Raw genomic sequence first — 12863 nt, 5'->3', positions numbered from 1 at the left:
GTCGATCTGTTAATTTTAAGGATGCCTCTGTAGTAGTTCTTGGGAGATATTGACTGCCAACTGTCTTTCCATCTTTCTGGAGGTCTTCCAGGCTGTCTTTTACCCATGTTTCCCTTCAAGAGCTATGCGTGGTAGCCTGTGCGTGGTAGCCTGTGCGTGGTAGCCTGTGCGTGGTAGCCTGTGCGTGGTAGCCTGTGCGTGGTAGCCTGTTTTCTTCCATGCGTTTTACGCGTGCGAACCATTGTTTTTTCTTTACCTACCCGTCTCACTACGTCCTGTATTCCACATTGTTGTCTGATATTTGTGTTTCTAATTCTGTCTCTTCTAGTTTTTCCCATTATGGTTCTTAGGTTCTTCATTTCAACGACTCTTAACATGCTTTTGGTGTTGTTTCTTTCGTCTTGGATTTCTATGCCATATGTCGTTATTGGTCTGATGCAGGTCTTATAAATTTAAATTTTGTTGTCTGTTCGCATAGAAGGGGTTTGTCCACACTATTTGCCTTAGACATCCTGACATGGCCGTTACTCTGTTTATTTGGCTTCTCAGATCTTTCTCTGGATCACGGTTGTACGACATAATATATATTCCTAAGTATCTAAACTGTGATACTTGCTCAATAATTACTTGCTCAATAATTTTGTTTTCCACTACCAGTTTGCATCTTACCGGCTCTTTAGAGAAAGTTGCTGCGGTTCTTTTGCTTTATGACGAAGAAGAAGAAAATTTAGCTCTACTACTTCACGCTCCTGAACCTTTTCAGAAACATACTGACATACAGTGTGACCCACTCAAGACCGGGCACCCTCCATAAAATCTGTGTTTATAGTCCGATTTTGATGTTTTTTTTTTCAAATATAAAGTTTCAAAAAATGTACTTTAGGGCTCAATGTCATGTTATTTCACAAAAAACAAGGCCTACTTAATAAAGTTTTTGTGGTGAAAAATTTGCAAAATCATATTTGCGATTTTTTTTCAAAAAATTCTGTACACCCCTACATTCGGCATCCCCCAAAACAGTTCTGTACCAAATTTCGTTTAAAAATATTAATTATTAATAATTCTGCAGTTAAATTAAATAATTCCCTATTTTTGCCAATTTAACGATGAGTTATCACGTAACCCTTGAAAAAAACAATCCACAACAATGGGTTTTATTAGCTGTCAATTCTTGCAGCGTAGAATTGAATATTAATTTAATAGCACGCAGAAAAGTGTTGTATCAAGAAATATTATTTGCATTATGGAACAATTAAATATTAGGGATAAAATTGAAATTATTCGTTTAGTGGGTGATAACTATCTTCAAGCAGGAGAAGCTGCCAGAGAATTTAACAACAGACATCCCGACAGACCTGCAGTAAGTAGAAGCACGGTTCAACGAATAAATAGAGTTTTTAATGAAACTGGTTGTGTGTCAAAATACTTACTAAAAAACAGAAGGCCGGAACATCGAATAAATAGGCGGAATGAGGAAATATTAGAATATTTTCGTAACAATCCTCGTGCAAGCATTAGAGGCGCCAGTGTTGATTTGGATATACCAAGGGAAAATATTAGGAGATGTTTGCGAACTAATAAAGTTAAACCCTTTAAACCAAAGATTTTACACACTTTGGAAAACGGAGATGATGTTAGACGATTAGAATTCTGCTTATGGGCTCAAGCAGAGTATTTAAATAATAGAAATTTCTTAAAAGAAATTTTATTTAGTGATGAGGCAACATTTAGTACAAACGGAGTAGTATCCTCTCAAAATTCGCGATTCTGGGCAGTCGAAAACCCTGAATGGGTGATCAATACAAGAAGACAGTATTCTCAGAAATTAAATGTGTGGTGTGGCATACTTGATGATAGAATCATTGGTCCATATTTTTTTGAGAGAAATTTGAATAGTCCAACGTTTTTGAATTTTCTGATTAATGACTTTTGGGATGCAATACATAATTTACCATGCCAAACCCGTTTGAATTTAAAATTTCAATTGGACGGATCACCTGTGCATAACGCGGCAGTTGTCAGGGAATGGTTAAATGAAAATTTTGAAAATAAGTGGATAGGTCGAAATAGCCCGCTAATTGAGTGGCCACCGAGATCCCCGGACCTAACACCCCTTGATTTCTTTCTTTGGGGTTTCTTAAAGCAACAAGTTTACAAGTCTAGACCTCAATCTGTAGATGAATTACGTATTAGAATTACAGAGGCTTCTGCAAATATTACACCACAGCAGCTTAGGAATGTAACTGTTAATCTAAGAAAAAGATGCGACAAATGTATTGAACTGAATGGAGGGCTGGTAGAAGCAACTAGAATTATTTGAATATGTTTAACTTATTATTCGGTTATTGTGTTGCTTGTAGTATTTTTATCATTGTTTGTAATAAAACTCGTTGTCGTGGATTGTTTTTTTCAAGGGTTACTTGATAACTCATCGTTAAATTGGCAAAAATAGGGAATTATTTAATTTAACTGCAGAATTATTAATAATTAATATTTTTAAACGAAATTTGGTACAGAACTGTTTTGGGGGATGCCGAATGTAGGGGTGTACTCAAATTTTTTGAAAAAAAAATCGCTAATATGATTTTGCAAATTTTTCACCACAAAAACTTTATTAAGTAGGCCTTGTTTTTTGTGAAATAACGTGACATTGAGCCCTAAAGTACATTTTTTGAAACTTTTTATTTGAAAAAAAAATCATCAAAATCGGACTATAAACACAGATTTTATGGAGGGTGCCCGGTCTTGAGTGGGTCACACTGTATACTCAGAGATATTTTTCCATGCGTTGTCTTTGGCCACCTTATCCTTATATGAGTTTCTTTTCATCTACCAGAGAACTGGAAATTGACGTACACAATCTACTAAATGTTCGTCGAAGTCATCATCCCATGTTTGTGACATGGCAGAAAATAAAACACATAATTTAACCGCCAAAAATTACAAATAGACCGACGCCGATGTGGTGGATGCTACAAAAGTACTAGCTGCGATGTCGTTCAGAAAAGATTTTATTTTTCTCGACGACGTGCCGCAGCGACATCTGCGATGCCGCCATGTCGCTACCGCAAGTCGATAGGTTAAACAACATACTAATTTGATTAGTGCTAGATTAAATTTACGGCACACCGCAGTGTCGCACGTCGTTGTCGCATGTCGCAGTGTCAGAAAGTAAAACATCCTACCTTAACCAAGAAAGACCGTAAAAGAATAGAGTGGACACTACAAAAGACCCCGTTAATAAATGTCATCCATAAAATCAAATCCCTCAAGTGGCAATGGGCAGGACCCCTGGCAAAAAGGACGGACAACAGATGCTCCGCCAAAATTACAGCATGGTCAATCTCTATCAATAATTAAAAAAATATATATTTTAAATTATATCTACCGTACACCAGGTGGTCATGAGAGTAATGTTTCAAGTCTTGCCCGAAAATATATAGAATTACAAGCAGCAGCTGTGTGGCTATCGTTCTAAGGGCTATGTTTACAAAGGTACACATGTCCACCCCTAAACGTGTTTGATTATAGAGTACTAATTCGTTCTATGAGGTGTTAAAGTAAGCTGTATCAGTCAAATAAGAGAAGGGAAACTAAACTCAGCCAAAAAAGAGTTATATTTATGAAATTGAAGGATGTTATCAAAACTGACCTGGCGCATTCGCCATAATATTAACATATTTATTATTGTTATTTATGGTACTAGTAGTGTATAGTATTTCTCAAGTATTCTCTCTTTTACAGTTATATTTCTCAAGTGACTTATACGTTATAACACGCGAATGTCATACAAAATTTTATCCAACAGCAGAACTGTTTCATGTCCAATCTCTAAAGAATAATTGATTTAAAAGGATCTACCAGTTCTACTTTCATTGTTGCGAATTAATAAATTATCAGGGTGCGTTTATGTTACTGTGCAATATAGATGTGCGTTTTGTTTTTTTGTAAATAATCTCTGTAAATAATAAATAGCACTGATATTAAGACATCATTTAGATAAATCGCGATTTTACGATAAACGATAAAATAATGATTTATCAACCAGCCAATCAGATTTTAAAGGAAAATGATTCAGGAAGATCTTCCGCAAGTGCTTGGGCCTCATCCTGAGCAATACACCGGCCATTGTATGAGAAGATCATCCTCTACATTACTGGCAAATTCAGGAGTGAACATGACAACGTTAAAAAGACACGGAGGATGGCGATCTGCAACGGTTGCGGAAGGATATATCGAAGAGTCCGTCAACAATAAAATAGAGTTTGCGAAAAAAGATTCAAGGTGATGTAACTGTTTCAGAACGAGCCGTTGTAATGACAGAGCCTATTTCAAGCAGTGGAGGGACAGTATCTGGAGTCCGGAGCGTGGCTAACGTCTTATTCAAGGCCTGACTGTTTTGACAGTTCTACCGAAGTGGTCCAGAATTAGTAGTCGTAAACAAACCAATTGTTTTTATTAGTTTCGCAACAAATCTGTGTTTTTTACGCGTTTCTATGCTAATAAAATTATACTAAATAATTTTGAGTGAATAGTGAACTATCTAGATCCGATTCATAACATCGTACCCGCGAAAAAAAACATACTTTCGGTAAAAATTATAGTAACACCGGCGATGCCGGCTGTGTGTCCGGGCTAGGCGAAAGTTGGGAAATTTATATAAAAACATAATTAATAGTGTTAGCGTTAGTGTATAGTGTTAAAGCAACGTAATTGACGTATATTTTTATGTAAAACAGTTTTCGTTTCTTTATTTTTACTTGGTAAAATAAAAAATTCCGCGACATTGTTCTGTGCCTGTGCCTTGTAGCAGCAATTATAATAAGTCCTCAGGATCTGTCTACATTCTCTTTCCCAACAATATTAACTGTAACTAGGTCACGTCCAAAACCTACAGAACATGCTCTGTCTACAATTTTTCCAAATCAACCCTCTTATGGACCCTCTGTGCATGTTCCCATAAAGAGAAAACGTCCCGATGAAAACAAGATTTGGAAATTCAGGATGAAATAAATATTGAAAAGTATTGCTATTATTATGAAATATAGGTATATTATTATTATGAAATGGCAATATATTTTAAAGAAATTAAATGAATTTGTACTTTATGATGATGATTATCTTTTTATTTACGATTTATGGAGATGGTTACTTGATGAACATCGAACTACAAATTACTTAATGTTAATAGTTAATTCTATCTGATATCCACATTTTTTAAATATGTTAGGCAAATTTTTACAATTATTTTTAATTAAACTTTAAAATGTATTCTGCCGTTATCATATACAATACATTTTCTTAACTTGTCGATAAACATATAGTTTTCAAATTTTTTAATATTTGGAAACTTTTTATCACAGGTATATTATTACTAGTTACTAAATATTCGCTAACGCAATTTTAGGACACGCTTTTTATTATCTAGATTTTATTTTGTTCATCTTATGCTGTAGTTTATTTCATATTAATATTCGTGCTTTAGATCTAAATTTTAATGCTATTCAATTACTTCAACGCGATAAAAAGTTAATGTTATTTTTTAATACCTTTCTGTATAATATTTTTCATATTTATATCTAGCAAAACTATCAATAAATACTATTATTTATGCAAAAACTATATGCAGTACCATATGGCACAATACAAAAGCCCGACTAGTGCGGTGACGTCACAAATCGATGTCTCTGGCCTGTATGTCATGTTGGTTATGTCTGGAGGCATACAAGGTTTTAAAATTTTTGAATCTACTAAAATAATTTCATTTTCATTTAATGTTAATGTTAATTTAAATAAATACTTTTTTTTTAATAATTTAATGTTATTGTTTTATATTAAAGTTAATCTATCTTAATATATTTTTTTATAATAACAATGCAAGTGCATGTAAATATTCTAATACACAATAAAAACAAAAGATTATCATTACAAATAACTGTTTTCTAATAATAGGTTATCGATTGACCTTAACATTTATTTCTGGAATTCGACCCAAAGACCCAAATAAATTATTCGTTTATCAAAAAATAATCGATAAGAGAAACGGAAAAATCAGGAAAGACAATAAAAACACAATTCGTATTATCAATAATTTAGAAATTTATTTTAAAGCGTTAATGTCAGAATGAAATAGTACAAAAACAAACATAAAATCAACAATAACAATATGAATTTTGAATAATTTATTACACATCAATTTTTTTTATATCTATTAATATCCAGAAAAATATGTTTTATCAGTTTTTTCTTCAAGTAAACCTCAAAAAAAAGGTTCTTTTATAAATTTCTGGATATTTTTCCTTGTTAGATATACTTAATAGCATTATTATAGAAAATGTGTGCAAAAAGTGCGATAGATATTATTACAGTCTTGTGCACAAGTCATAAATAATGATTTACACTATTTCTACGACTTATTTAGCCACAATTCTGGGTTCCAATCTGGAAACAAGACCTTGAAGTCTTCTGGTTCTTCTCCTTGATTCACTTTGACGATTTTCGTATTTTGGTTTCTCGCCGATACGTAATCCTAGAGAAAAAAAAACATAATATACCGTATGAAAGAAGAGTAAGTGCAAGTATTTTAACTGATAGTATAGTTCAACCCCAGAAACACGCCTATGAGGTTTTTTCGCGAAAAAATTTTATTAAAAATTCGGAATTTTTTGAAAAATACTTGCACTTATACCGGGTGTTGCATCGTCGGACGGGACATTGGAAATCCCATGTAAATTTTAATGGGGTCAATTATTGGCTTTCCTAATTATTTTAGAGAATATATCTATTTAGGTTTATTGAAGAGCACTAAAACCCACATTAGTTTGTTTACGAGTTATCGCCGATTTCTTTTTAAATATTTCTCCTTTCTTATGGCCCTGTATTTACTTATGAGCACCAGCCAAGGTAAAAGGTAACTGTCAAATGAAGTTGTCATTTCAGAAATTTACCTATTTAGTGCTTTATTATTATTGAAAACTCATTCCTACATCGGAAATCTTAAAGATGGTATTTATAAATATAAATTAATATGAATTAAAGTAAAATAAAGTAATAAATTACAAGGTTAATTATAGTATTATTACAATATTCAATAACTTATTAATTTAGGTATTATTAAATTGTTAGAACTTTGTTCAAATATTCCTCCATCGACTGCTAGACAATAACCCAGGCGATCATAAAATTCTCTTCTTACATTCGCTAGTTGGTAAATTGAAATTCTATTGCATTCGGCAGAAATAGCATTTTTTAACTCGTCTAGATTTGGGTATTTTTTATCCTTGTATATCCTGTTTTTTAAATGGCCCCAGAGAAAGAAATCATTTGGCGAAATATCAGGAGACCTTGCTGGCCAATTTACTGTATGATTTAGGCCAATAACGTTTCCGTTAAAACTATTATCTAAATATTCCCGAACAGCCAGGGTACTATGTGCCGGGCAGCCATCCATTTGGTACCAAACTTCCTGATTTTCCCTAGCGGCATCATCTAAAGCAGGTAAAATATGATTTTCGAGTAGTTCGAAATAATATTCTGCATTTAAATTTCGCGTAAGAAATAATGGCTCGATAATATTATGTCCGAATATCCCTGCCCAAACATTTACTTTCTGTGGATATTGCGTCCGTGTTTCGACAAACCTGTGTTGGTTTTCTTTGTTCCAATATAGATAATTTTGAACATTGGGTTCATTATTTAAGGTAAACGTGCATTCGTCAGTGAAACATATGTTTTTTAAAAATTCCCTATCGGTGTTTGCTCTTTCCATCATATCAAAACAAAACGCCTGCCGCCGTATTTCGTCCTCATCTCGTAGCTCTTTGTACTTTTCATATTTGAAGGAATAGTATTTATGTCGTTTCAAAATTCGAAACGCTGTAGTGTGATCTATTCCTATTTCATCCTCAAGTTTCCTTGTGCTGATCTTTCCATCGTTCTCTTTCACGCACAATAAAACTTCCAAGTCAGTATCATTTCTTGCATCTTCTCTTTGTTCCTGCCTTGCTTCACATCTGCAGTTATTTATTAGGGTACCTTTGGTCTCAAATCTCTGGATATTCGATTGTAGATTTTCCAGGTATCGGTCTATTCGGATACCGAGCGTTCTCTGTATCCGAAACATGTCCGACACCTTTTGATAACTATTTCCTTGATAATACCATTTAATCATCAATACTTTTTTTCGGTAGTGTAATTCATGGCTAATATTTCCGATGTAGGAATGAGTTTTCAATAATAATAAAGCACTAAATAGGTAAATTTCTGAAATGACAACTTCATTTGACAGTTATTTTTTACCTTGACTGGTGCTCATAAGTAAATACAGGGCCATAAGAAAGGAGAAATATTTAAAAAGAAATCGGCGATAACTCGTAAACGGGCTAATCAAAAATATCTAAAGTTATTCTTTTGAAACGTGGGTTTTAGTGCTTTTCAATAAACCTAAATAGAATTATTCTCTAAAATAATTAGGGAAATCAATAATTGACCCCATTAAAATTTACATGGGATTTCCTATGTCGCGCTCGACGATGCAAGACCCAGTATATACCCTTAAAATACTTGTACTTCTGGGACACCCTGTATATAGGTTATTATACAGGGTGTCCCAGAAATAAGTGCAAGTATTTTAAAGGGTGGTAGATCTCGATAAGAGAAACATATTTTCTCTTTATCGTTTTCCAAATAAGTCCAAAACAACGGAGTTATTTTACTTTGAAAATTTCCAAAAAAAATGATTTTTGCTAAAACTTTGAGAACCACTGGATCTTTTCTGGAATTTCTTTCTTGTAAATTTAATCTACTACCTATGTTGCCATATTATCAAGAAATTATGTTTTTTAAATAAAAACTAAAATCTGATAGGCGTGTTTCTGTGGTTGAACTATACTACCAGTAAAAATACTCGCACTTATTTCTGGGACAGCTTGTATATTATAAGAAAACTAAGATACAAAGGGAGTCGAAAAAAGCAAAATCTTCAAATTCGTCCTGTGGTTCAGAAACCAAGAGGGCTAGGACAAATTTGTGTGTGGCATTTTCAATTTCATAAAAAAGACACGGTGATGTGAAAACCGCATCTTTGTATCACTATTCATAAACGAGGAACCCCATAAATAACACGAAAATGTGACAACCTGTACAGGGTGACTCCTGAAAAAAAAATTACCTGAATCAATTGGTCGCTCTTGGCTTGTTCTTCCTCATCGGTACCTTCCCCGATCCACAAATACACTGTTTCCGCTTCCGGTACATCGAGGATCATGAGATCATCGATATTCAAGTCATCCTGATCGAAGTCACCCACTTCTTCCAGCCTAAATTTGGTAGTACCTGGTCTCAGAAGAGCGTGAATCAAGCGGGGCTCTCTGGTAGCCCTAGCAATACGTCTACGGGTCTCTCCGTAGCCCTGCCATGTACGGAAGTACTGTGTGAAAGCGGCAGTTTCGGCACCCTAAAAATATATCAGAAAAATAAACAATCAATTCATTCAAATTCATAGTAAAAAAAAGTTAAAAATAATATCCTTAAATTGCTGACCTGGATATTATTTATTTGAATCTTTCAATTGGCTCGATTTTCCTTATTCAATGTTAATTAGCGCTGATCAATATTGTTGCGATATTAATTAAATAAATAATTAAATAGTTTTGTTAAGGTACCCAAAACAAAAAAAAAGTATCAAGTGTGGAATATTATTGTTAGTAGTGGGAACTATCGAATGAATACTATCGAAACATTCGATAGTTGCAATTCATTCGAATAATTCGATAGTTAGTAAGAAAACATTCGTTGAAAACTATTCGAATAAAAATTATCGAATATATCCGTCATCTGCTTTGAAATATTGTATTCTAGTAATTCGGCAGCAAAAACCATTCATTTATAAAATTCATTCATTTATGAAATTCATTTATTCGTCAGGATCGATTATAATAAAATATTAACTGAATTTTAGTTGTCGCACGGCGACGTAGGTTTCTTTCCGAGAAACCCGACAGCGGTCGGTGGCAATGCTATGAAAGAAGAAATCTTTGATTTTTTGCGGAGTCAGATATAGATAAGGACACATTATTTTTTTTATTGAGGTGCTAGTATTTATACAGAAAATACATTATGAAGGGCGCTGTTGCCATATTTTGGTATAAGTTGATATTAGCAAAGAATATTATTGTTTGACTTTAGTTAGTTAGGGATAGTATGTCTATATATTCTGCATTTTATTAATATTCTGTTGTTACACTGCAATAATACTTGTTATTTTGGATGTAGGAAAATGATTTTTAATGTTTTTAAGCAAAGACTGGTTTAATAAATAATAATAACAGTAATAATTTGTTATACCTATTAACAACAAAATTTAAAATCATTTAATATAAATATTTTCTTTTAAGTAGTAGCAAAATATAAACAACAAATTAGATGTCAAAATTATTTATATTAGATCCTATTTAAAAATAATATAGTCTCTAAATTTTTTGTGTGTGGCAACGTTGGTTTATTAAATAATAGTAATTACAGAACTAATTTGTTATATTAACAACAAATTTTAAAATCATGAAATATAAACATTTATTAATTTTCTAAGCATGCAGTGTAATGGAAGGAAAATATAAATAAAAAATTAGAAATCAAAATTATTTATATTAGGTGCTTTATATTACTATTTAAAAATTATATTTACTTTTGAAATATTTCTTCGCAAAAAACTACATGTAAGAGAATTAGCATAAACAAAATACAAACATCGTTAACTTTTTTTTTAAATTGGCACGTGTAAAACTTTCATTTTAATTTTCACCCCATAGTTTGAGTTCAATAACCATTTACTTAACCACATTACTTAAATATGATTATTAAGTTCAACTAATTCATATTATTAAAACATCTAAAATACAAATATGTATTTTTAAAATTAATTGTAAGTTCATCTCATCTCTCTTAAAAATTCTTCAAAACTTCTCAAAATTTCCCATTAAAAAATAGACCATATATCATATAAAATTAAATAATTGAAAGATCGGACTACGGAAAACCACACAAATTTTCGTAAAAATTTTGACCACCTGCACATGCACACAATCGTCAATAAATAAAATTAAAAAATAACTACTATTTTAGTATTTTAACTATTTTAATAAACGCAAAAATAGCACAGTATTTATACGGCGAAGTTATAAAAATTTGGAAGAACTAATAATGCACTGACGCATACAAAAATCAAACGAATACTAAATTTCATTTATCAAAAGCATTCGATAGTCGTGGCTCAACGATAACCATTTAGTCGCATGGCGAGGTTGTCACATATGCTTTAGTATACAAATGAATGAATGATTTTATTCGAATAAAACCATTCGATAGTTGAAATCATTCATTCATTAAACATTCGATAGTCTAATTCATTCGATAGTTTCCAGCGCTAATTATTATTGTACTCACGAAACCGAGTTCTTTCAAAACTTAAATAAAAAATGCAGGTCCGTATTTAAAAAAACTAAGTTGACCTCTGTATCTCACATATTATCAGCTAATTTGAAAATCTAAAAATCATCAGTTAGCCCTAACAAAATAGCTACGAGAATGTGTAATTAGTTTTTTGGTTTTCTAAAAAGTAACGACAGGAAAAAATAAAATTGATTTTCAAAAAAAAATCCGTTTTTCCAAAAAACTCAGCAAACCTTGAATTTGTTTTTGTGGCATCTTGGTGAACATCACAAGAAGCAACTTTGCCCCAATTTAACTATGTTCGTATCTATTACGGTTTCCGAGATACCAATGCTCGTACCTCGAAATTGTAGCACCCTGTATAAGCAATCTCAGATACTATACTTGTCTAGACGCGAGAACGTAAGTAGACCGAGCTTGGAGAACAGCGCAGTCATAATTTCTCTCATGTCGACAATAGTTGGTCGAGTTTTGTAAACACTGTCTTTAACATATCCCCATAAAAAATCCAAGACGAGATAAAATCAGGAGCATTAAGTATTCTATTAATTGGTGAATGCACATATGCTCACAAAATTTCATTTCAATCCAAACTGTCGCTCTTCTTCGAGCATCCGCGGCGTATGAGAGGCGTCATCCTGTATTTATAACACGCCTATAAATTGATCTCTAACAGAGAATGTTGTTTCCCCCCTTACGAATGCCCCATAGCTACAGAACGGATCGACGTACTGTACCTGTACGACTCGCTCTACGTGAGTCCACGCTGGTCTTTTCTTGGCTGTCAAATAGGCATCGGCTTTTTTCATGGACTCGCGTTTCTCTTGGGCTGTGGCTTTGCGACCTATCCATACGAAAACATCTATATCGCCGGTGTCCAGGATAAACACGTCGTTCTCATCCAGTAAAGATTGGTCAAGAGGTCGAGTTCCTACAGGTTGAATCTTCAGAGACCCTGGAATAAATGTATTATTAATTATTAGAATAAATTAATTAATTTCAAAAATATAAATAAATATTTGGATTGTTCTGAATATTGAGAATATAACAGCCAGATAATTACTATAAATAAGAACCCTAGAATTCCCAACTGACAAAGTAGTACGACAAAGAGACAATACATGATATCACCAAAGCTGTTTATAGCAAGACTAGAAAAACTCTTCAGTCTACTAGAATGGACCAGCAAAGGATTGAAAATAGATGGAGAATATCTTAAGATATCTAAAATTGGCTAATGACATAGTCCTTAATTGCCAATAGTCCTGAAGAACTACAAGCACAAATTAACGAACTAAATACAGCCAGCAATAAAGTAGATCTCAGAATGAATTTAGCAAACTAAAGTAATGTACAGCGAACCGATGGACAGAATAGACATTCTAATAAATAAAACAATACTGGAAATAGTAGAA

The 12863-nt window shown here is 32.9% G+C and overlaps 1 protein-coding gene across 2 annotated transcripts in view; it reads right to left on the bottom strand.

The window, feature by feature from the left end:
- Positions 1–6079: 6079 nt before the first annotated feature.
- Positions 6080–12863, bottom strand: part of LOC115875223 (gelsolin-like) — a 46678-nt gene continuing 39894 nt past the window's right edge. Inside the window, exons 8-10 of one of the 2 annotated variants that reach the window (XM_030890633.1) lie at positions 12186–12403; positions 9170–9454; positions 6080–6529 (exon numbers count right to left, since the gene is read on the bottom strand). In XM_030890633.1, coding sequence (XP_030746493.1) covers positions 6407–6529; positions 9170–9454; positions 12186–12403 — 626 coding nt within the window. In that variant the 3' untranslated portion in view covers positions 6080–6406. The remainder of the gene's footprint in view (positions 6530–9169; positions 9455–12185; positions 12404–12863) is intronic. The other variant, XM_030890634.1, reaches the window with a different exon arrangement.

This window comes from Sitophilus oryzae, unplaced genomic scaffold (genome assembly GCF_002938485.1).
Source record: "Sitophilus oryzae breed Bouriz unplaced genomic scaffold, Soryzae_2.0 scaffold_1356_pilon_pilon, whole genome shotgun sequence".
NCBI classification, from domain to species: Eukaryota; Metazoa; Arthropoda; class Insecta; order Coleoptera; family Curculionidae; genus Sitophilus; species Sitophilus oryzae.
Note: the sequence above shows the minus strand (reverse complement) of the source record. Positions and strands in the feature narration are given on the sequence as shown.